Genomic DNA, 25,726 nt, shown 5'->3' on the forward strand with positions numbered 1-25,726 from the left:
TATCAATCCACGGGGAAGATTCAAGAACCCAATCTTACGGCTTTATGATTATGATCCTTTACTTAGAAAGTCTGCTCTGGAGAGCACAGCTTCCCAGGAGGGTTCTCTAATATGACCTTGCAGTGGACAAGGCTGGGCCATGAGAGGAACGCACCACACTCACAATCCCCCATTCACAAGTCACACACACAAGCTCCACTCTCAGGGCCCTTTCAGAACTAACGGACAAGATTTTGCGACTCCTTTACATTCTGGACATTAGGGTGAAAACAGATACTGAAAATGTATTTCTTAATATTTGGGTTTCATTTCATACAATTTTAATATTTGATATAAGCTTTGATCCTGACCCAAGATCCTCTTCTATCCAAATAGCATTTTTCCTGTAAGTATCTCAGTGCTCTTTAAAAGAATGTCTTTTTAAAATCCTGAATTCCCTTGGAAATTGATGTTAAATATCATTCTTTACAAAAGGAGTGATGGAGGCACAAGTAACTTAAGCAGAGAAAACCAAAGGGCAGAACCAACTATAAATGACTAAAGGATAAATCCTGATCAGGTTCCAAGCCAAAGAGCAAGAAATCGAAGCTTAGGTCCTCAAATACCTCAAATACAGTCAAGCTCTAGCACCAAAACTGCTTTGAGATGAAAGTGTGTTGCATGCCTGACAAAATAAATTTTATTCTTACTCATAAGAAAGACAATGGAATTCAATAAAACCCCACAAATAAATCTGATAAGAACAATTAGGGACAATGATATAATAGTTAATCTGTAAAAAGTATAATAGCTACCATATATTTATTGAGAACTTACTCTGTTTTAATATGTTCTAATCTGTGGATTTACTAATCCTCAAAACAGTGCTATGTGGTAGGTCCTACTGTTGTTATCCCTGCTTTACTTCACAGGTAAAGAAAATGGGCACAGAAAGGTTGGATAACTTGCCCCAGGTCACACAGCTAGTAAGTAGCAGAGCCAGGATTTGAACCCCAGGTCCTCTAGCTACCCACACACCTCGAGCTGCCGCTAACTGTGGGGTCACCAGGGGGCATGTAAGAATCCTGTGGGGGAGTCGTGTGGTTACGTGTCATTTGAATCAAGCAAAGTCACCTACTATTGCTCTCTCAACATAAACTACAGAAACAATTGCCCAACAAATCTTGACTGGTGGTAATAAGCAGGATATAAAATGAAAAAGCATGGTTTAAAAGACTGGGAACCATTAGTCAATGGAATAACTAGATCATAAATGCAGAGAACTATAGAAATCATCTTCTAATCCAACTCGTCATCAATGATGAGAGAGACCCATTGATCGGCTGCCTCCTGCGCGCCCCCTACTGGGGACCAAGCCCGCAACCTGGGCATGTGCCCTGATGGGAATTGAATGGTCACCTCTTGAGGGACAGAATCCATTGAGCCATGCTGGCAGGGCCCCTGCTGGCATCTTCATTTCAGACTTCTCACCTCTAGAATCTTGAAACAATACTGTTTAAGCCAGTCTGTGGTACTTTGTTACAACAGCCCCAGGAAACTAATATATCAGTATTCACTTTTAAATGATTAAGAAAACAAAACCCTGTACTTATATCATAGTATTTTTTAGGCTTTAGGAACAAAGGTATGTGAAATGACTGGCTTCATTTTAATCAATTTGTGTTGAAACCAAACCCATGAAATGAGTACAGACACTTACTTCACTTCTGAGGAGTAGCTCTGCTTTGCTTCTATTCGTATTTCTGCAATACCATCTGAACAGAAAAGATATGCTTAAGACCTCAGGTTTCTTAAGTTATTTTTTATTCTTTTTAGAATTAACAAGGTAATATTTCTAATTAGTAACAAATACAATAAATAAGAACAAGACATCATTCATAATCTTAGTAATATAGACAACCGCTAGTAACATTTAATATATACACTTCCAGACATTTTCTACCCATATTTTCATGAAGACTTGTGTATGCCAACATTCTTATGTTTTATTAAAGTGGAATAAAACTATACTTGCTATATCATAACCTGAATTTTTCATATAACTGCATAATTGACATCTTTGCATAATTTAAGTAAGCTATTCTTCCATATTTAACATAAAAATCATTTCCGATTTTTTACTATTATAGTAAGAATACATTTTCCTCCACAGACTCAAACATGCAGGAAATGTCACTTTACATTATTGTCTTTAATTCAATTAAATCTTATCCAAAGCCCCCATCTCACCAACAGGCAGTAGATTTTATCTCAAGTCATTATGGAGGTTTCCCCATTGAATTTCAGGAAGAGTCAAAAGAAACAGAGCAAAACAGAAGAGCAGGCCTCCTGGTTCTTTCAGCCTCACTCGTTCTAGCACAGCCCTGGAGGTCACCAGAGGCTCTGCTGTAGGAATCCCGCCATGGCCAAGCAGTGGAACCTGCCCTCCCACCAGATCCTGCCACCATCCTGTGCCACAGCCCCAAGCGCCTGCTGATCTGGTCCCTTATTAACCCTGGGAACTTCCTAAGGAAGAATGGATACTGGCATCATCCACCTCACCCTCAGAGCTGCTCCCCTCTCCCTGCTGCCCCAGCCCAATGTCTCTGTGAGATTCCAGTTGACCCTTGAGCAACAGGGGTTCGGAGTGCAGGCACGCACCCCACCCTCCCACCCCAAAGTAGAAAATCTGAGTATAACTTCTAACTGCCCAAAAGCTTAATAGCCTAATGTTGATCTCAAGCTTTACAGAACAGTCAATTAATGCATATTTTGTACATTATATACTATATTCTTACAAAAAAGTAAGCTGAAAAGAAAATGTTATTCAGAAAATCATAAGGAAGAGAAAATACATTTACAGTATTTACTGGGGGAAAAATCCATGTATAAGTGGACCTGCGTAGTTCAAGCCCAAATTGTTCAAGGGCCAACTGTACATAAGCAAGGAAGCCAAAGAACATGAACTCAGATTTTCTTTAGCCTTCAGTTTTAAACTTTATTTTTTTGGTTTTTGTTTGTTTTCAATGACCTTTTTAGTGGGCAGAGAACCCCCTACCAAGGTCATATTTCCTGAGGCTCCTGATGTTATAAAATCAGCTTGGCCCCTCTGGACATCTGAATTTTCCACCACTGGTTCAGCCTTTTATAAAAGAGCCAGCTGTTTGGGGCCCAGCAAATACCCTGAGACAAGCTAGCACAAAGGCCTTCCATGATGGAGGAAGGGAAAAATACAAAGAACAAAATACAACGCAAGATCTTTTTTGGTCTGGATTCTTTTATGCAGTTGTAGAGGCCAAACACAAATTACAATCGCAACACAAGCTGATGACTGTTATTTCATTTGGAGCCTGAGGTGATTAATGAGGCCTCAGCATTGTGGGCATTGAGATCTCACTGCTGTGGACCCCACTTTATGAACTGAGCTCAAGTTCAACAAAACTTCAGTCTGATCAATTTCTGAATGCAATTAAGAAATATAATAAATGAAAATGGGGGACATCTGTAATACTCTCAAATTTTATACATATATATACACACACACACACACACACACACACACACACACACACGTGTGTGTGTGTGTGTGTGTGTGTGTGTAATAAATGAGAACAGAATGGATTCTGTCCCTAAAGCCTTTCCATTGGTACAAGAAACATTTGTCAGAATGTTAAAAACAGTCCCAAAAATTAACTAAGGAAAGGTAACTGGAGCTCTCACTATGGATTATAATCAAAAAGATTGAAAAAACATCTCTTCATTAATAACAGAATATCCAACCCCCATCTTCACAGCGAGAGTAAGCAATGGAGGGTTCACCTCACATTTCAGATGCAAGAAATCAGTAAGGCTAGAGTGTGGCTCTCAAGAGGAAATTAGATGAGCTACTTAGAGAAAGAAAGAGGTCCTTTCCGTACCTAGCATATTCAAGGTCCTGGGAAGGGATAAAGGAAATGAGAGAAGAGCAGGAACCCACTGCACAAGGGGGAGGCTCTTTGCAATGCTGTTCCGAGGGGTTATTTTTACGGCATTTGCAGATTCCCCAGAAAGGTCATTTTCCCTGCTGAGGATCTCAACTCAGAGCTTTCAGGATATGATGAAGGAAGGAAAGGCGGAAGGAGTGATGACACATAAACAGATGAATCAACTAGTGGTGAGTGTTTCCCAACGATTCTTTGTGGCCTCTCTCCCTCCTCCATGGTACGTATCACCGGGCAACAGTGACTCTGCTGAATTCGTCCCAACAGGAAGAGCTACGCACCTGGGTAAAATGTGAAGAAGCCCGGGTGGTGGGCACACAGTGCTGCCACGCAGATGCCAGCCCGCATGCAGCTCGCACAAGCCCGGCAGAGAAATGCCTCTGCCAGAGGGCAGGTAGCTTGCCTCGAGGAAGGGACTATACAGCTAGAAAGCATGCCAAGGACTTGTAACTTGTCATTCTGTTCTTGGAAATCACAACCCCTGTGTGAGTGAGGTTTGCAGATGGGCTAGTCACTTCAAAACACGCCAGAGGAGCAGGACGTCACAGTGCTGTCTGATTTGGGGAGACTCAGTCCTTTCTGGAAAGGTAGGATCCCAGCCAAGCTTCTTGGGCAGGGTGAGGTGGGTAAATCGTAACAAGAAAACAGGCATAAACGAAGAAAAAAACAGAAAACAACCAACCAACCAAAGAGCTACCAATCTGCCAGTTCTCTAATTTGGCCACCAACTCGAAGCCTTATGTTAGACTTTTTCCTGCTTAAGGACCCTTTCGTTTCTGCCGCCTTCTTCCGTTAACATCTTTCCATTAAGAACACCTTATTGACCATCACAATGAACCCACTTTCTTTCCTGCAGCAGTTCCTCTCAGCATTCCCCCCAAATTGTTACCTGGGTGTTGAGGTCAGAACTCGGTTACTGGTAGCCTGACTAGGTAGGACAGGCCCCAGGAGCCTCAGGTCTGGCGATCCTGAGTCCAGCCCAGGGGACAGTGTGTTGCCTGGGCTCCTCCTAGGCCCAAACGAACAGCTGAAGAACTCAACAGCTGCCAAAAGGCTTTTTAACCTTGGGGACATTTAAGATGTTTTACAGGACAGGCTATAGCAAGAAACAGCACGAACCAAAGAGTGGAAAGACAGAAGCAGAAGGGGAACTCTGACTGTCGCATTAAGAACGGGTTTCCCCTTTCTCATCCAGCCCGGCATGGCACGACGCCCTGAGGAATCCCTGACCTCTGGGCAGATGGCCAAGGGGACTCCCTCACCGGAGACCATACACAGCAAGTTCACTTAGTCATCCAGAGAGGAGAGTCCCTCAAAAGAGAAAATTTCCAAACTCAGATATATCCAGAAACTCACAGCAATGAACCATAAACTTCACAAAATCCTCATTTGTAATTCCATGAGTCGCAAAGGAGTTCTCACATTTATATAAGGATTATCTGGTTGGCAAGCACACCCTCCCCAAATTAGCAGTTAGTTCTCAGATCCCTTTAAAACCAGGTCCCAGTTTTCACCTTTCAGCATCTTCCCTAATTCTAAGGATTTAGCTACACTTCCCCAAAATATTATTTAAGAATAGAGACATTATTTTATTTGTGCATTTTTATACCCTTACCTGCTTAGAGACAACCGTGAGGGATCATACTACTAAGTGCTGTGAGCTTTGAACCTATTAATCTTTTTTCCTGGATTTTAAGCTATACTCAGTTATAAGAAATGACATGGACAGAGGAAATCGCCTTTCGTTGTTGTTGTTGGTGGTGGTGTTTTAAAAGAAGTAAATGGAAACATCCATACACCTCTTCAGAACGACCACAAAAGAGTATTTGGTATATAGGAGCCTCTCATTAAAACCTGGCCATGCATGGCATATGAATAGCATGCCCCCTGCTTTCTCTGGAAGGCGATCTGACAGCACATATTAGGAGTCTGAGCAAGTTCATAACTAGCCTTTAGCCCAGTACATGGATTTTTAGAGATCTAGTTTAAGACAGTAAGCAGGAAGAAGGTTATCCCAGTTATTTTTACATAGCAAAGATGCCTACACAAAAGCCACACAAATAAGAAAATGATTACATAAATTATTGCACATCCATGTGCCATATGCCCGGTTGTACCCCCTAAGGCCTAGCACAGTACCTGATACATGCTAAGGTTTCAGTAAATAGTTGATGAATTTATGACAATGAAATATAATGCAGTTATGGAAGTGTTTCTGAAGACTACTTAATGGCATGAGGAAATAGACTCATAACATTCTATGAGGTGGAATAAGCAGAATATAAAACAGTATATACAGCATGATTCTGTTTTTTAAAAGATTGAAGAAAAACATACTAATGTTGACAGAGATCAATTCTATTTTATTTATGAGTAACTTTTCTTATTAACTTTTTACTATTTTTAAACAATTTTAAAACTATAATCATATGTATAATTATACTTAGAAAAAAATAAACGTGTTTTTTTAAAGGCTACTCTGGGAAACTATATTCTGATTTCTTGAATGAATGAACAATTATCTGTATTTCAAAGTCAGCTAAGTAAGCTGTGATTTGTGTAAAATAAATTCAATTGTATTGCTTGTATAACTCGATTTATACATAGTACCTTCAAGTAAAGTGTATTATAGAAACTAATTCTCTCAACATCTTTTACAGCCTAGATAACTAAGGATATGCTAGTACCACCTTCTAAAGATAAGGAAAGATATCCATTAATCTCCAAAAGTCTTTACATAATTAGGAAAATGAAAACATTTTCTAGTTCTCCACATTCACAAAATAAACATTTACTTACTCATATTGATCTAAGTTGTTTGATTTCTTTCCTGTTACATAATTACTTGGGATATATCCTTCACTCCTAGAAATAAGAAAAATACTTTCGGTAAATTGATATTATCTTACTGACAGGTTACTAAAAGAAAAATTATTGCCTTCTTGAAATAAAGAATAAGATTGCTTAAAGCTTAGAAGAAAGATTAGCTGACCCCAATATGTCAATATTTGAGGCTTTGCATAGTGCTTGCTCATTTGAGCCTCACAAAATTTCTGAAGTAGGCAGGCATCATTGTACCCACTCTCGGGTGGGGAAACCAAGGCTTAGAAAGACTGAAAGACTTTCTCAAGGTCCCAAGACTACCAGCAACAAGGCCAGCACTTGATCTCATTTCTGAACTTGTGACTAGGTTAAAAGCCCTTCGTGATATTCCATGATGCTTCTCTTGAATTCTAAACTTCTTGGGATGTTTTAAAGAAACCAGTACTTCAGAAAAGTTCAAGTGCTGGATAAAAATACCCACCACTCCAATACCTCAACAGTCCATGTGGAGCATTATCTCACAGAAGGTAGTCCTCGATTTTTACATCAACATCATCTGGGGGGCTTGTTAAAAGGCAAATTCTTGGCTCATACCCCAAGAAATCTGAATTGAGAAGGCCTATGTGAGGCCAAGAACTCTTTGATTTTACCCCATATGACTCTTATGCCCATTACAGTTTAAGAAGCACTTATAACAGATGGAATCTTGGTAGAAGCCAAGATTTTCCACATAAGATAAAATTTAAAAATCCAGTAAAAACCTTGCAATCTTAAGTCTGAATTTGAACTATTAGTAAGAACTCATCACACACACACACACACAAGTGCATATGTGTAGCTCTGTTACACTGAGAAAGACCTAAAAGCAGTGATAGTCCAGTAGCAGTTAGAATCCTAGCAACCCAACTGATGTCTCTGAATAGTATTTCTTACTAAAAGGAGCTAGCACTCCTTGGAAAAATTCCAAGGTGAACTTGAGCCATTTTATTTTTCCCAGACAGCAAGGAAGCTAAGAAAGACTAAAGGGCCCTTCAACCCAAAACGGCTACCATTGACCAAAGATAGGACAAATCAAGCAATAATAATGATCACAATGGATCAAAGCCAAATATATAAGCATCCTTAATAACACTAAAAAAAATATACTGGTTGCCATTGTTATCATTAGCAGAAACTCAGTCACTAACTCATTATTTTCAAAACTGGTAAAAGAATCAATAATTTATCTTGCCTTTCCTGCATGAAATAAATGAACTGGTTGATGAGGCAGTTCTTCTTTAGAGAATTAATAAGTGCAGATGGAATGACAGAAATTTTTTAAAAATCACCATTTTGCAATTCCTAATGAAGTGATAGATCTAAGTAATAATCATTAATGGAAGCCAAAATCTTCAGGTGAAACACTGCTGAAGAGCTTTGTGATGAAGGGATAAGGTTGGCATCTGAACCACTAAGCTTCACATCATGATACCTGGGATGATCAGATGTCAACTTCTAATGTGATCAAGCCCCTAGACTACAATTTACAGGAAATACAGGACATAACAACATATTAAATGACACCTGCAATTAGCTTAGTCAAATGGTGGCCCACTTCATAGGGTAAATGACCTAGTTTCATCAATAAATCAAAAATGAAAAAAAGGATGGTGACTATGGTAGAATAAAAGAGAAACATAAAAGACACATCAGCCAAAACACAGTATGTGGACCTTGTTTTAATCTTGATTAAACTGTAAAATATAGATTAGAGATAATAAAGGGAAATTGAAATTACATAATTGGTACCATCTTTAGACCTGGGCCAGAGGGGCCCCTGACCTGCTCTCATAGTTTCAAGAGTGCCCTAAAGCCCATGTCCTTGCAGACCTCTTCCAGGCCATCATCTGGGTACCTAGAAGCCCAGAATTCTCCGCCCATTGCCCAGGCCAACATGGGCCCTTCCACTGGGTTCATTCTCTGAAAGCAAATTACGCTGGCCATGTGTACCCCCTTCCAGCCCAGGTCTTGGGGGCAGGCCATATCTGGAGGTGGCTTTTGCAAATGATATGGACAGACCTTGAAAGTAGGGCTGTGAGATCCACAAGGTATGTGTGAGATGGAGCCTGGGGCAGAAAGAAACAGAAAACGAGGCAACCTGGGAGCCAGCCCTCACTGCACTATGGCGTTCCTCCTCTCACCCAGCGCTCAGCTCCCGCCCACCCACTGCGGGTCACACCCAGAGAGGGAGCACTCACCCATACTTATCTCTTGCTCTCCACCAATGCACATCATTCTTTTCTAATATGATATACTCCTGGCCTCTCTCTAGCCTGAGATCATGTGCTTCTGTCGCATGGAAGTCATACATGGCTACAACCACTTCCTCACTGTTATCTTCTTCTTCGGGTGGGACCGGTGGGGGAGGCCTTCGCTAAGAAAGAGAGAATGTGGAAGGTTAGTCTTCCCTTTGTGTGAAGGAAAACACTGGGTGAGTCACACATCACCACTGAATAAAGCAGAAACTCAAGTCTATGTCATGTAAGCCGGTGAACCTCCCAGGAGCTTGATGCTACTGGACCTCTCGTGGTTTTCAGAAGGCAGGACACGAGTAAACACTGTCTTTAAATATAGGAGGCTTCTGCTCAGGGTGAGGGGTCACTTCCCAGGGAGAGGGAAGGGTAATTCGTGAGTAGAAACCAGAAGGACTAAAGGTAGACCCGCCGCTCGAATGGCCTACACCGGGGAAAACACACTGTGGAGTGGAGACTTTCACCAGGTCTCCTCCCACTCAAAGGAACTGGCATTTGTCTTACTGTGTGCAAGGCACACACTGAGTACCGAACACTCTTTCTCATTTACTCTTAATACATAATTCCCCATTTACAACGGAGGGAACAAGGGTTTAAGAAGCCCACTCGCCCGGCCGGGCGTGGCTCAGCGGTTGAGCATTGACCTACGATCCAGGAGATCGCGGTTCGATTCCCGGGCAGGGCACATGCCCGGGTTGCGGGCTCGGTCCCTAGTCGTGGGCAAGCAGGAGGCAGCCGATCAATGCCTCTCTCATCATTGATGTTTCTGTCTCTTTCTCCCTCTCCCCTCCTCTCTCTGAAATCAGTGAAGATATATGAAAAACAAAAAAATTTTAAAAATTAACCCACTCAATGTCCCTCCTATCAGATTCATGTGGATCAGGTCGTGTCTGGGTCCAACGTACCTGCGCTTTCCACCATAGCCCATCTTCAAAGGCGTATCAGTAAATCCTTAAAGTCACTCCGGTGTCATAATTCTGTGGTTTAAGACTGAAATATTCCTGTGAAGTCCCACCTCTTATACAATTATTGAAGCCAAAATACAGGCAAAATGCCAGATGATAGTAGGGGCCCCAATGATACTATCTGATACATTTAATATTATTTGCCACCAAAAAAATCAAACAAGCTATAGCATATCTGTTTCTGATATGATGGGGGTGGAGGGGAGACAAACAACATCACCTGAATGAATATAGACACACTCGGTAAACTACAAATGCTTCCAAAAGTTAAAGGCCACCTACCTTCTTTGTTTCTGGTGCTGGAGGCAGTGCTTTTCTTATACCTGAAAATGACAACAAAAAAGGGTCAACTGATAGTTTTAAGGAAAAGCAAAAATGGACACACAGGCAAGAAGTTCACTTTGACTCTCTCACTCTGGTGCCTGTTGCTTGTATCACTATTTGGAACAGAATTTTAAAACGATCTTCAAGTTGGTTTGTATTTCTGCCTTTCTGAACAGATTGGAAATGCCAGAGGGATGGGGCCATGCCTTATTCTTTGTAAACAAGTGGGGCTACACCAAACTAAAAAGCTTCTGCTCAGCAAAGGAAACTGTCAACAAAATGAAAAGGGAGCCTATGGAAGGGAAGAAAATACCTGCAAACTACATCTCTGATAAGGGGTTAATATCCAAAATATACAAGGAATTCATACAACTCAACAGCAATAATAGAAACTGTTAAAAATGGGCAAAGGAGCTGAAGACATTTTTCCAAAGAAAACATACACATGACCAACAGGTATATAAAAAGGTGCTCAACATCACTAATCATTAGGGAAATGCAAATTAAAACTACAATGAGATATCACCTCACATCTATTAGAATGGCTGTTATTAAAAACACATGAGAGAACAAATGCTGGTGAAAATGTGGAGAAAAGGAAACCCTCATGTGCTGTTGGCAGGACTGTCAACTGGTGCAGTCAGTATGGTGGTTCCTCAAGAAAATGAAAATAGTTCCACCCTATGGCTCAGCAATCCCACCTGTGGGCACATGCACGAAGGAAATGAAATCAGTACCTCGAAAAGATACCTGCACTGCCATGGTCATTGCAGCATTACGCTCAATAGCCAAGGTATAGAAACAACAGACGTGTGTTGAAAATGTGATATGGTCGTAGAGATAGAGAGAGATAATGGAATATTATTCAGCCTTAAAAGAAGAAGGAAACCCTGTCGTTACGACAACATGGATGAACTTGGAGGGCATTACATGAAGTGAAATAAGCCAGACACAGAAAGACAAATACCACATGGTATCACTTATATGTGTGATCTTCAAAAAAAAAAAGTAAACTCAGAAACAAAGAGTAGAAGAGTGAGCTGGGATTAGGAAAATAGAGATGTTGGTATGATAGAAGGGTACAAACTTTCAGTTGTAAGATGAACAAGGTCTGAGGATCTAATGTATACCATGGTGACTATACTTGATAAGTCTGCAGTGTTTAAATAAATTTACCAAGAGAGTACAACATAAATGTTCGCATTCATACACAGAAAAAGGTACACATGTGAGGTGATGGATGCGTTAACTCAATGGGAGGAATCCTTTCACAACACATAAGTTTATCAAATCACACCGTACACTTTAAATCTTACAATTTTATACGTCAATTATGCCTCAACAAAGTTGAAAAATAGAAAAAAAGCTGATGATGGCGCCATATTAGGCTCACATTTTTAATAGTCACTGTGATAAAAGGTCCCAAAAATTGATCAGGCCTTTTGATTCCATGAAATGGCCCCACTGTTAACTAAATATCATTACTCTTACAAAATATACCTGCCCAATATTTATGCTGTGCCAGGAAGTGTGAAGGACATACTTAACCAACCTCAAAATCAAAATCACGTCACTTTCTCACCATACCAGTAATATGTACACCTGAGCACAATGTAACCAGAGAACAAAATGAATACTTACTGCTCTCAAAAAGGTTGTACTTTTCACATCCAGGTGCTAGTTTTTCAGTTTGTCTGCAACACTGATAAGTTCCATCTGCCCAAAATTTAGGATGATATTTAATCATAATATTGTTGTTGTTCTTTATTTCTGTAATTCATAAACACATTACATGATTAGGGAAATAAAGCAGAAATGACAATGTCTCATAGGTAACAGTAACCATTCTTTATTTCTCAGATTCCATATTTATTATGAGAACACCCTCATAACACCATACAACCCAGCATTCAGAAAATCCATAGGGTTCTCTTTTGCCTCCTTTGTTTGGTGAAGCACCCTTGTTAGCAGAAGTAATCTCAGCTACACTATCATGGTTAAACACAGAAGCAAGCCCCCCACCATTCTGTTCTGCAGAAGCAGCAATGGGAGTTGTGCGAGACAATCACCCTTTTAAACTCTTTAAGCACAAGTCAGTTAATCTACATCAAATGCTGGCTACATTGGCGATTTCTTAGAAAATACCAAATCCTGTTATCAGAAAAGCCCAGTGCTTTATCAGCTTCAAATGCATCATTCACTAAATGAAAGCATGCTTTTCTTAGAAACGGGGTATACCTCACCAGAAGAATTAGATTATTCAAAAAAGAAGCTGTCTTCAGTATGTATCCCTTAGAGTAACAGAATGTCCTTGGAGAAACACTTGTTGTAAATTAAAGGATTATAAATGCAAGATACCTTAGCTGTGTTTCTATTTTAGTGATAACAGTGTTCTATCCTAAAATTAAACACAGATTAATATTTCATTGTAGGAGTTTTACCTTCTTTTAACTTCTTCACCCACCGGTCCCTGCTTTGTGCACTAGGTGCAAAAATGTAGAGTGTGTTGGCATCATGAACAACCTAAAATAGAAGATAAGACAGAGTCGGTGAGAAATACTCAGACACAGCACTTTGTCCAGCACAGAGCCCTCAGTACCACATTCACCAATAAATGATTCTCAAATAACTGAAAAAAAGTCAATTACTTTGGATCCAGAGAACCTAGATTCCTGCCTTACAAAACACATCTATTTCTTCATGTCTACGCCGAGTAGAAAACACATTTTCCAAAGGACTGCGTTTTATAGAAGTCGTAGAGAGGCAAGGATGCATCACTAATCTGGTTATTTCCCGTGACCTAATTAACTAAAGCTCCTTAGGTAAACTGGGTGTGACGGGGATGATTCTAATCCAGTATTTTTCTGAACAACATTTAGATAAATGGACTATACTGTTTCCACATCACTCCTATACCTTCCTTTTGCCACTGTAAATAACTGCAGCAGCTAACTTATCAAGCACAGGCTATCCTAACTCCATGCTATGTGCTTCACAGACTTCAACTCAAGGACTCCAGTATTTTTACAGAGGAGGAGACTAAGGCCTATCCACGGGTCCCTCCCTCCTGGGTAACTCCAGGAGGCACCATCACGTAGAATGCGCTGCAAATGGGGCCCCTGATGCTGTGCTGCTTAACCCGCCCGTCATCACTGGGCTGGGACCCCAGAAAGCCACGATCCTGATGCCAAAGCCCAAACTTGTAACCACAGTGCTTCTTTTAGAAGTAACTTATGTCGAGCAGCTAAATAGTCTTATTATTTTTAGTTTTAGTATTAATAATAAAATTAAACCTGGGAGTTAACCCAAGAATTTTATTATTGGTCTTGATGTCTTTCACAAGGTAGAAACACCGTGATTGTTCAAATCTATATGTGTGGCTAGAAACCTCCCTGCACCCCATTGACAGCCACCGGATTGAACACAAATAGCTCTTTCATTGATAAATGGCTGTTGCTGGCATCTTCAATGCGTAATTCTTTCCCATTCATTTCAATCCAATAAATGCAGTCTAGCAGCAATGTCAGCACCATAGAACAAATAGTTTATATTACATTTAGTGATTAATTCATTCAACTAGCATTTTGATGGGCTATATAGATACAAAAATATATCAAAGAAGAAGCCTGTTTTCAAGACATGGATAGAAATACCTTATAACAAGACAGAAAATGAGACATGATAGAGAGGTAAAGATAAAGCGCTAAGAGAGATGTGGGGATGTTTTGTTGCCTGGTTTGGTCCACGATTTTCACACCTGTGATACTGTGATTTATAATAAGAAAATAAATATCTATTTGGTTTTCATCCTGTTTCCTGGCACAGAAATCCTAAAACCCTTGGAACATCCTGTGCCTGGAGTGATAAAGGGGTCTTTTGTTGTGCTTATGAGGTGGCTTTTGGAAAGCACCTAAGGATGGGAGCTGGTTGCCAGTGGAGCCAACCTTGTGATCAGAAGGGTTGGAACTTCTAGTCCCCCACCCCACCACCTCCGGGAGTAGAGAGGAACTCATTGAATTCAGTCACCAATGGCCAGTGATGTCATCAACCATGCCTATGTAATGAAGCTTCCATAAAAACCCGAAAAGGAGAGGGTTTGTAGAGCTTCTGGGTTAGTGATTATGTGGAGATTTGGGGAGAGCGGTGCGCTAGGAGAGGGCGTGACACCTTCACACCCTTTCCCCATGCCTTGTCCTACGCATCTCTTCCACCTAGTTGTTCCGGAGTTATATCCTTTCCTAATGAGCTGGTGACCTAGTAAGTAGAATATTCTCTGAATTCTATGAGCTACTCTAGCAAGTTACTCAAACCCGAGGAGGAGACTGTGGGAACCCCTGATCTATAGCCAGTAGATCAGAAACACAGGTGACAACTTGGAGTTGCGACTGGCATCTGAAGTGGGGCCAGTTTTGAGGGGCTGAGCCCTTAACCTATGGAATTGATGCTATCTTTGGTCAGATGGTGTTAGAGTTGAAATGAATTGTAGATCACCTAGCAGGGTGTCGGGGAATTGCTTGGTGGTGTGTTAAAAAACACACACACATTGGAAATGGGTGTCAGAATCTTAACACATTATCCAGGTTCATCAATGCAATCAACTCTGTAGGTAAGAATTAGGTAGAAATGTACCATGAAACAATCATTCTGGGTGTATCATAATAATTCATTCCAATAATCCACTTTACTAAGTCTCTGTATCAGGCTAAGCACTTCACATACACGGGCTCACTTAATCCATATGGCAGCCCATGTCTCTGTTAGCAATGGAATACCCATTTTCCAGGTGAGAAAACCAAAGTAGGTGAGGTTAAGTCATCTGAGTAGGATCTGCTTGACCCCCAAACGTTCTTCTTATTCATGTTTCCTCCAAACACCTCCACAGTGCCCCTTGGTTAGTTCCCTGCTAGAATCTCCCTTTTCATGTCAGTACTGTGAGCCTGTAACTTTGTTAAACTTTGTTAAAGGCTAGCTAATCAGAGGAAAACTAATCCAAATGCAGAGTTCTGATAACTAAGACCAGATATATTACCTAGCTAAATGGGACATTTGCATTTCTAAAGAAAATTTCCAGAGAGCACCCTCAACCCAAATGATAAACATTAACTTGGCATCTCAGGCAAGCGGGTGGGTGAGTTATATGGGGTCCAGGGCCCTTCTCTCCACAAACCCCCAGCACATCTGGAGGCCGCCTTCTGTGTCACCCACGCAGAAAGCTGACCCTAGCAGAGGGCATGCGGGGAGCCACGTGCGCCTCATCTCCTGGTGAGTCATCCTGCCACAGCACAGGGTGTGTGGGGGGGGGGGGGGGAGCTCTGCAGACCTTAGGCCCAGAAGCCATTTCAACAAGAAGGAAATATACTCTCCTTGGTAACAACCCTAACTTAGCAGTTACCCTCCCTCCTACTTACACCTTCATTCATTCATTCATTTATTCAAGAGGTTTTCACTGGCAATGTGTCTAACAGTTGTCAGACACACAGATCTGGGTTCCAACCTCAGGAAAGAAATGCCACCTCCGGGGGAACCCCCACCCCCCATCAGAAGACTCAGCTGAGGAAGAAGCTGGCACCTCCTCCCACGGCCTCGTTTCCTTCCCGGGGCTGGAATATGCTGAGGCTGGAAGCAATCTCCTTTTGTTTCCTGGTCTCTTTCGAAAATGTCTACTTCTACTTTTCTTTTTTTTTCTTTCTTGTGTGTATGTGTGTGTCTGTGTGGCATCTGCACGCGATGCAAACTTGGAAACCAGGACCCACACTTTAAGTTCTACTTGTTGCAATAAGAGGATATTTTTCATCTTTCAAATCTTGCTGGCTTCAGTTACAGTTAAAGCTCACGTTTACCTCTTCTTCATTTTTAAGATGGTTTTTTTTTCTTGCATTTGTTCATCTCAACAATGAGAAACGGCTCTGGGGCGGAAGGCCTGTCCCCTAGGTGCCCCCGCTGCAGAGCCCACGCCGGCGCAGGGCGGCGCCCCCTCGCGGCGGCGCAGATTCCGAGCGGCCGAGCGGGGCGCAGGGGCGCCCTCGGCCTCCTGCAGGCGGCTGCTGAGCCACCCGGCGTGGCAGGAGCGCGTGTCCTGCTCAACTTACACACACATACACCCGCACATATGCACTGAACATACTGAGTCAAGAACAGGATTTAAACTGGGCCGGCTTCTAGGTCGGAGGCGGGTGTAGTGCTCACAGTAGTAATAGGGGAAGTAACAATAATCATTATTACAGTCGTTATTAACAGAGGAGGGGAGCAAGGGACATCAGACTCATTCCCTAGGAAGGGGCGGCCCCTCCTCCACGAAAGGGACCCAATCCCCCGGCAGGCAGGAAGAACACGCTTCCCGCACTCCCGGGAAACCAGCGGGGCGCAGGCGGGATGAGGGGCAGGGCGGAGAGGACCCTGTAGGGGGAGTCCAATGCTGACGCATGCGCAGTAGGAGGCAGATGGCCCCGCAACAGCAGAAGGCATGCGCAGTGGGGGCCAAAACGGGCGGCATAAGTGGGCGGAGCCTCGCCTGGGGAAACGACCTGATAGGTCAAAGGCCTGGAACATGGAAGACCCAGGAAAGTGATTGGATGCGGGAGGGCCTCGTGCAAGCCCCGGAAGAACCGGAAGGAGGAAGTCTGAAAGCAAGCCTGCTGGTGCCCCAAACCCAGACGACGCCCGCGGATGCCTGGGGGTCTGGGGCAGGCGCCGCTGCAGCCCGCCCTGCCTCCCTGACCCTGACGGCGCATTTTCTTTCCACCCCAGGGGACCCGCCTGGGTGCCTGACCTCCCCATGGGTGCCCGTGAAGTTCTCCTGTACTGCAGGGACCCGTTTTCTCCAGCAACAACCTAACGCTTCCCTTGCTCCCGCCGCGTATCTAAACTGTATCTCCTCGGTGTTAAGCGAGTAGCAGTACTGTCACCCTTCTCATGTTTCCACGGAGGACACGGAGCAGGTCCCCCTGCGCAGGGTCGCAGCCCCGTCAGCGGCCGGCGGGCGGAGGCCTCGCAGGTGCCTCTCTCGGCGCCACGCTGACCCCCCTTCACGCAGAGAGAGTAGATGCAAAATGAGGAACTGGGAAAGGGAAAATTAATTGTAGGCCTTTCTCCTACTGTTTTCCTACCATAGTGAAAATAAGCCAGATGAGGCTTTAAAGTTTGAGTATCTTAATCCCCCCAACTGTAAGTGTTTATTTCTAATGTAATTCAAAAGTTCACAGTAGCGATTAAAAACACAAGCTGTCCACTGTGATGCTACGTTGAGAAGATTTTTGCAACTTTCCCCTTAGGACATAGCCCTGGGTAAAAGGAGACTTTTACCCAGATGTTCATTACTCAAAGGAAAGCATAAAAATGTCCTCAACCAGAGAAGGGGGTGATGAGGCCTTGGAGGGGGTCCTGTGCTGTCTGCTGCAAGGTCTGGAACGGCAGGGCCCAACTCCACACTCCTGATTCCCAAGGCACGTGTGCACCACTCCCAAGGCGTGTGTGCACCACTCCCAAGGCACGTGTGCACCACTCCCAAGGCACGTGTGCACCATTCTCAAGGCGTGTGTGCACTACTCCCAAGGCGTGTGTGCACCACTCCCAAGGCACGTGTGCACCATTCTCAAGGTGTGTGTGCACTACTCCCAAGGTGTGTGTGCACCATTCTCAAGGTGTGTGTGCACCATTCTCAAGGTGTGTGTGCACAACTCCCAAGGCGTGTGTGCACCATTCTCAAGGTGTGTGTGCACCACTCCCAAGGCGTGTGTGCACCATTCTCAAGGCATGTGTGCACCATGACCTGCAGGGAGTGACAAGGCCAGCTCCGGATGCCACACTGATCCTCCCGCGGAGTAGCAAGAGGTGAGAGTGTGTTCTAGGGAGGCTTTTCACTCACAAAATGACCTCGGGCAAGGCATTTAACATCTGTGAACCTCAGTGTCCTGTCATAAATGAGAATTTAAGTGTATTACCTCCCTCATGCAAAAGGATCATTGTGAAGAAAAACATGGGATAACGTAACTTTTTTAAAAGGTACACCTTAATCGATAAACAATGCTAACGTATTTTGCATCACGAGCAGCATTTTAATCTCATTTCTGTTCCAGTGGCTCACTCCTGCCCCTTCTCAGCTCCTCAAATCACAGACAGCACCTCACCCCACTCTTTGCAGCCTCAGTCTCCACTCCTCCTAATTGCTCTGGGATAAATCTGAAAACTAGCAAGTTAGGGCTGGGGCTTAGAAACTCAGGGCATTGGGTGCATCTAACAGACCAAAATTAATAAGAAAATGTTTCAACCAAGTCTTAAATGGTTCATGAAGAAAAGCAACTACTATTAAAGTACAAATGAACCTAAAAGTCAACTAGCGTGTGATTCAGCAATCCCACTTCTAGGTATTTATCTGAAGGAAATAAAATCTGGGTCTTGAAGATATCCCTGCACTGCCATATTTGCTGCAGCATTACTTGCGATAGCAAACACATGAAAACCACCCACTGTCCACTGGCAGATGAATGGTTAAAGAAAGTGTGTATGTCTATGTACAACAGAATATTATTCAGCTTTAAAAAAAGAATGAAATCCTGTCATTCTTGACAACATGGATGAACCCAAAGGGCATTACGCTAAGACACAGAAAGATAAATACTGCATGATCTCATTTATATATGGAACTTAAAATAGTCAAAATCATAGAAGCAGAGAATAGAACAGTGGAGGTCATGGGTTGGGGGATGGGAAAGTGGGGAAATGTGGATCAAAGAGTACTGTGGTAGGCAGTCAGACAGACACAAGCAGAGCAAGGACGATGGGCCAGGTACAGAAGGTCACCACGGGGAAAGCCCCAAGTGCCTAGCAATAGGTAAAACAAGGACCTTGCCCCCAAAGGTAACCCTTCCTCCCCTAGCCTATCACTGCTCCTGCGGTTTGGACCCCCTGACCTTTCATATCGTGATCATGCAGTTCAGATCTTTCCTCCCCTGACCTTTCCTCCCCTGGCATGTTGCTAGTCATGTGGGTTAGACCCATCTGGGGGAACTGAAAAGGGGGCTGGGGAATGGCCCTTAAGCATTAAGCCCCCAGGACAATGAGGTTCTGACCCACATCAAATACATCTAGGCTTCAGTTGTGTTTCAGCTCCAGGCCCAGAAAAGCAGCAAATGCAGACAAGGGACGCCCTGGCTGACATCAGGACCAGCCACAATGCCTAATGAGCCCCTGCCCTGGTGCTGACCGATCAGTGGAGACCACAACCCTGAAAGGACACACGTGGAGAGCTGGTGAATATTCTATTGGGATCCTCCCCCGAGACCTCAGATAAATGCCCTCAAGACCGAGGACCCAGTGCAGCTCTCTCTAGGAGCACACCCTCGCCTCGCCCCATCTCGAGTTTTCCTTGCCTCTCTCTCTCTCCTCAGCTCCGAGAGCCCCTTCTTTGGCTTCTGTAACTTGTTTCCTGAGCCCATTTATTCTACAACACACTTCTTCCTCTGCCACTTTCTGAATAAACTTTCTCTTATAGTTTGAGTCTTCACTCTGAATTCTTTCTTAGCCAGAACTCAAGTACCGAGGCTGCTGAACCAAGGTCCAGTCTGACTCCACAGGTCTAAGACCTGGTGCCGTCACTGCCGCCAAGTGTTTCAGTTACGCCAGGTGAGAGTTCTGGGCATCTCACCCACAGCATTGTGACTACAGTTAACAGTACTGCATTGCAAACTTGAAATTTGCTAAGAAGGTAGATCTTAAGTGGTCTCACCACACACACAAAAAGAAAATGGTAACTATGGGAAGTGATGGGTATGTTAATTACTTGATTGTGAAGATCATTTCACAATGTATACATACATCAAAACATCAAGATTTTACACCTTAAGTACATACAATTCCCATGTGTCAGTTATACCTCAATAAAACTGAAGTTTTAAAGAAAACAACCACTAAAGCAATGACAGGAAACTGTAATGTCAGATAGTATGACTAAAGCACAGAATTACACTGCCACGAAAACACACCAGCTCACCTGAAATGGATATTTATTTTGACAGGGAATGACACCGTCATCATTCTTCACTGTTTCCACACACTTTATTTTTGAAAGGTCAATAAATCCCTTTCTGTATTTTTTCTGTTAAAAGAAAGAAGAAAAAAAACTATTACAATCATAAGATATGAAATCACTGACTCAATATATTACAATTTCCTTAATAATTATTAAACCATGCATCCCTTTATTGTTAAAATTATTCAAAACACTAACACCGTGAGGACTGTAATCACAATAATTAAATCCTTTAATTTCTAAAGATGAAATGGTTCTGTCCTTGCCTCCCAAAAGCTCTGGAACAGAGAAATGGACTCCCTCTTATTGTCGCCTTTCTTTCTTAGACATACATCTTAACTTCTTTAACTTCTTGATGACAGCCCCCCAAAAATAGCATCAATCATAGATGCAGACTCTAGCCAGTTACCTTTTCCCCTCCAACACACAGAACCCAGGAGGTTGGAGGTGGCCTTAGCACATTCACACAAAGCCTCCACTCAGACTCTTACTGAATGTTCTACTTTCTTCCCTATTGCCCGCCCTCCCTGTGTACCGCAAACCTCCCTGCGGCAAGTAACTAAGGACATATCAAGACACACAGCCCCAAATCACTCACACCAATTGAGATTACTCCAATGTGAGTAACCTCACATTTGAGAATTTATCCCAGGAAAAAAATCCAAAAGAATACAAAGTAGTATGTGCAATGATAACTTGATATACTGTTTCCATTAAAAATATTACAAATACAATGTAGAAATAAAAAACGTTTGCTGCATAATACTAATTGATACATGCCACACAAAAAGTTGTATAAAGACTAAGGCTACTTGGTGGACGGGGGTAGATATTCTTGATAAAGAATAGAAGAAAAAATAAACAAATGAAGAAGTATACAGTATTGGGGGTGACCAAGCCATTCCCTGGCCCCAGTCATTCAAAACTGCTTCATCTAATACTTTGAAATGCCCCTCTGGCCACAATCTTTGGGCCTCCTACCCTGCTCCCAGGAACCTGCCCTGCATCCTCACTGTCACCATAGGACTTTCAGACCTGCCAACTGCCCCAGGCCAGCAGCTCCCAGCTGACTAGACTACTCTGGAGGTCATTTCACCAGTATATCTCCCCTCCCGTCCCCTTCCCTCCCCTTCTTCTTCTCTCTCTCCTCCTTAACCCCCCTCACCCCCACATACTAATCCCATACATCCTCTGACATTTTTGCAGCCCCAGCTCCATCCTTACCTTTCCCTATTCCTGCATGCCTGGCTATAGGTCAAGAAACAATACTGTCTTCTTGATGCTTAGCCAGACCCTCACTGCTACATCTCGGTTCTTCTGTGTATCTCTAGTGGAGAGAACCTGGTGGAACCACCAGTCCCATCAGAACTACAAACCCTTCTTCCCATTCCCTTACCCCAGGGGACAGCTGTCCCACTACTTCATGGAGCAGAGAGCAGCCATTCCACAGGCACCCCCCCAACTCTTTCCTTCTGCAGGTCAAAAGCACTCTAAGGTTTACCCTTTTCTCTTCTCTTTCATCCTGTCTCTAAGAGAAGTTAAAAGGATACAACCGTTAAGATGCCATAGCTGGTACTTAACAGAAGTCATTTCATTTTATGCTCACAAAATCCCCCTCATTTTACAGATGAAGAAACTGCAGCTCAGACTATTTAAACACATAACCCAAGGACCCCAACTGACCCCAAAGTCAACTAGACCCTGGGATGCCCCAGCTGCAGGCAGGTGACAGAATTAATGAAGCCAAGTCCCCAAGAGGGCAACAAGGATCCTGGGCGTGGACTGAGCTTTTAGCCAGGAGAGGGACAATCTCCGCATCACGCTCTCCTAAGGCATTTACTTCTCCTGCCTGTAGTGTCTTCCAGCCACACCAACATCCCTTCTTCTGGCCCTGCTACAGCACTAACTCTTCTCTTCCCTTCCTGAAAGAAAAGGTGACCACACGCCGGGCCTTTCAGTTCCTTCCCACCCACTCCTTCCTAACCACTTGAGATCTGCCTCCCACGTCACCACAGCCTGCTAACGCCGTTCTCAAAAACATCACAATAAACAAACCCCACTGTCCTGCTCGGCTGTCGTCCGCTCAAACCTTTACGAGGCATCTGGGAGCGCCCACACTCTCTCCTCCCTTGGTGGCCTTGACTTTGGGTCCTCCAGGTTTTCCTTCTCTCCCTCGCCTCAGTTTCCCACAGGACAACACCTGTCCTGTGTCAGCCACTGTGCCAAGGAGTACACAAGCCCCGATCGGGGAAGCTCACGTCCTAGGCTCGCAGTCCAAACACTGTGTCATTTAATCCTCACGGCCGCTCTGTGAGGTAAGCAACACTAGACACATTTTACAGAGGGAAGAAACTAAAATTAAGCAACTTTCTCAAGTTCACCTGTGGGAGAGACACACACAGTATTTATTACAGAGGGTGGCACAAAAGTCAGTTTACAGTTGTGAGTCCATGAAACACAGAGTCTATTCTTGTATTATTATTTATTAATTATTGTATTATTTTCCACATGAACAACTGTAAATGTACTTTTGTGCCCCAGCCTGTATAATACAGTGAGTACTGTATATTAAAAGGGTGCTAAGAGGATACACAGGAACTGAGACTTCAGTGACAATTTGGGCACAGATAGGGAGGGAATGAACAGCACACATAAAGAAAAATGTGTTCCAGGATGACCCCAGTTGCCTCACCTGTAAAATGGAAATAATAACAGTATCTACTTCACAGATACTTACAGAGCTATGCGAAGTAAATGAGTTCGCATTTGCACAGCGCTGAGGAGAGTGCCTGGCCTATCGTAGGGTATCTGTAAGTGTCCGCTCCATCAGATAAACAAGCAGCACAAAAAGGCTGGTGTGGCCATGCACAGGGCGCCTGCGGCAGGATGGAGAAGGGACAGGGAGCGAGCTGGGAAAGAGCTGTGCTGAGGGGCCTGGCCCGACCCTTCCTGGGCCTGCACCAGTTCACGGGCAGAGGGAGTGCCAGAGCCCCGCCCTCCTCTTAACAAGCCACACGCGTTCACTGTGCAGAACACTAACAGCAAAGGGTTATCAAATGACCTTTATAACCCCCAACCCTGGGAAAGTCACTGGACGTTGCTCTGGGGTCACTGATCACCCCCAGCCCTCTTCGCCCTGGAGCAGCAGGCTCTGTGCGCTCTTCTTCCCCGACACCGTCTCCGCCCACCACGTGCCCTAAAAGCAGCTGTTCCCTGCAGGTCAGTCTACACAGAAAAGGGGGATAGCTTTTATACTGAGTTTACTTCCACCCCGTAAATTCAAGTTCTGTGATATATAATCTATTCGTGTACTGTATTAGTAGCTGGGCTTATTGATCTAAATATCTTGCTATGAAGTTTGCAGAGAAAAGTGCAAATTTAGATTGCTCATTCAGCGTGTCATCCATTCCGCCGGCAAACACTGGTGACACACCACGCACAGTGGCTTCCGAGTTCTGGGAGGGGGCCAAGGGTCTCCTCAAGAGGAGTGCCCAGCAACACGGTGGGTGGAAGGGCTGGGGCGGGTGACTCATCGTGAAGTCAGCGAACACATGGGGGGCTGTGGGGGGGCCGTGACTGGGCCAGGAGAGGCTGGAGACATTTCAGGGAGGAAGTGATATTGTGATTTGGTTTTTAAAGGATAAGTAGGAGAGTTTCCTGCAGAGAAAGTGAAGGAGAGTTCCGGAGGGGGGGGGGGGGGGCACTGATTTTGATTTAGGGAACAGAAAGAAACTCATTGAGGCTGACGCTCAGAGTGAGTCAGGGGCAGTGTAGGAAACGACACCAGAAAGGTTATTTGAGAGCAAATTAGAAAGATGCTTAGATGCCCGACTTAGGAGTCTGGATTTATCCTGAGTGGCTGTAAGTGGGCAGCGAGGAGTGCCGAAGCGGGGCTGGTTTTAGGAAGGACAGTAAGGCAGCGTGGTGCACGCGTGGACACGCCGCACGCGCTCAGGTGCGGGGTACAGGAGGCCGGGAGCCCGGCGGCGGCAGCCAGGGAGCTGAGCAAAGGGGGAGGCGGGAGCGTGGGGAGGCAGACCCCCCTGAGCTGTGACCGATCAGAGGGGGATGAAGGGCAGGAGCGGATGGGGAGCCTCCGAGGTTTGGAGTTTGCATGGCCGTGGCCATGGCCGTGGCCGGTGGACAGCTACATAGCCCACAGGAAGGAATACTGGGGACAGCCCGCTTTGGGAGGGCATGGCTGGGATGCTCTCGAGGCCACAGGCGGACAGCCAGGTGGACATGTCTGGGGGGTGTTGCTCAACTCAGAGATGCTTAGCACTGTCCTCACGCAGGCCAGAGAACTCTGCTTCTCGTGAGACACGTACAGGATGTTCGGCAGCCCGCGACTCTAGACAAACCCTGGGTGACCCTGAGAGGCCAGGCAGGGCCGGGGAAGAAAAGGTTGGAAGGAAAGGTCTGAAACTCGCCATAGGAAACCCTGAGAGTTAATAAAAAATTTGAAAGAAGCCACGTACACCCAAACCCCTGGCTGCTTCACCCCGGCCCTCGCACTCTGGTTAACACTGAGGAAGGACACATAGCGCACAGTTTCTCCTCCACCTGGACTACTTAGGATTTCTTCAATGAGAAAGTTAGCTCATGACTACTTAAGTGTGCTCTACAGTCCTGTTAATATTGTGGCCCAAGAAGAAATATCCAAGAGCGTTACTTTCTTCACATGGTATTTCTCTTCTGTTTCTGCAGCCTTCACCCTGCCCACTAGACTGACAGTCACACAGAAGCTGCGACTTCCTCTTGCTCACCTCCGAGCTGGGAGGCGCGCATCAAACCGTGTGCTGGGCCAGGCCGCAGAGCAGCACGACTGACGCTGCGCGTGTGCGCGCACAGGGTTATAGAGGGTGCCCCGAAAGCATGCACGCACACTTCCACAGCTGACAACTCACAAGTGTGTGTATGTGCTTTTTGGGACACGTGTGTGTGTGTGTGTGTGTGTGTGTGTGTGTGTGTGTCCTTGAGATTCTGTCCCCCAGCAAGTCTTACAAGGTACACTGTTTTCCTTTAATTTCCAGAATACTCAGTATTTTTTAAAAGTCAGTATCAATACTAAATTGACAAAATCAAAAATTTTAAATATACACAAATGTCCAGGGCTGGCCCCAGATGAATTTGAGGTCGGTTGTTAATCTTCAGGACACCCTCACGTCCACATTCCCCAACCTTCCTGAGTCCCCTCTATGCACAGTGAAAGATATACCAGAAATTTCCTCCACACTGCAAAGGACCCCTCCCTTTTCCCCATCACAACTTCTATTCCTAATGTGGCAATTCCCAGCTGCCGCAGAAGAAATTTACTAGATGAATCACCTTTGCACT

General features: G+C 44.3%; 1 protein-coding gene across 1 annotated transcript in view; it reads right to left on the reverse strand.

The window, feature by feature from the left end:
- Nucleotides 1-25,726, reverse strand: part of TEC (tec protein tyrosine kinase) — a 99,615-nt gene that overhangs the window by 15,279 nt on the left and 58,610 nt on the right. Inside the window, exons 3-9 of the mRNA XM_081133315.1 lie at nucleotides 20,351-20,455; nucleotides 12,804-12,885; nucleotides 12,004-12,132; nucleotides 10,321-10,361; nucleotides 9,020-9,195; nucleotides 6,759-6,824; nucleotides 1,700-1,754 (exon numbers count right to left, since the gene is read on the reverse strand). Coding sequence (XP_080989441.1) covers nucleotides 1,700-1,754; nucleotides 6,759-6,824; nucleotides 9,020-9,195; nucleotides 10,321-10,361; nucleotides 12,004-12,132; nucleotides 12,804-12,885; nucleotides 20,351-20,455 — 654 coding nt within the window. The remainder of the gene's footprint in view (nucleotides 1-1,699; nucleotides 1,755-6,758; nucleotides 6,825-9,019; nucleotides 9,196-10,320; nucleotides 10,362-12,003; nucleotides 12,133-12,803; nucleotides 12,886-20,350; nucleotides 20,456-25,726) is intronic.

Source organism: Miniopterus schreibersii (assembly GCF_964146895.1).
Source record: "Miniopterus schreibersii genome assembly, chromosome: 1".
Lineage (NCBI taxonomy): Eukaryota > Metazoa > Chordata > Mammalia > Chiroptera > Miniopteridae > Miniopterus > Miniopterus schreibersii.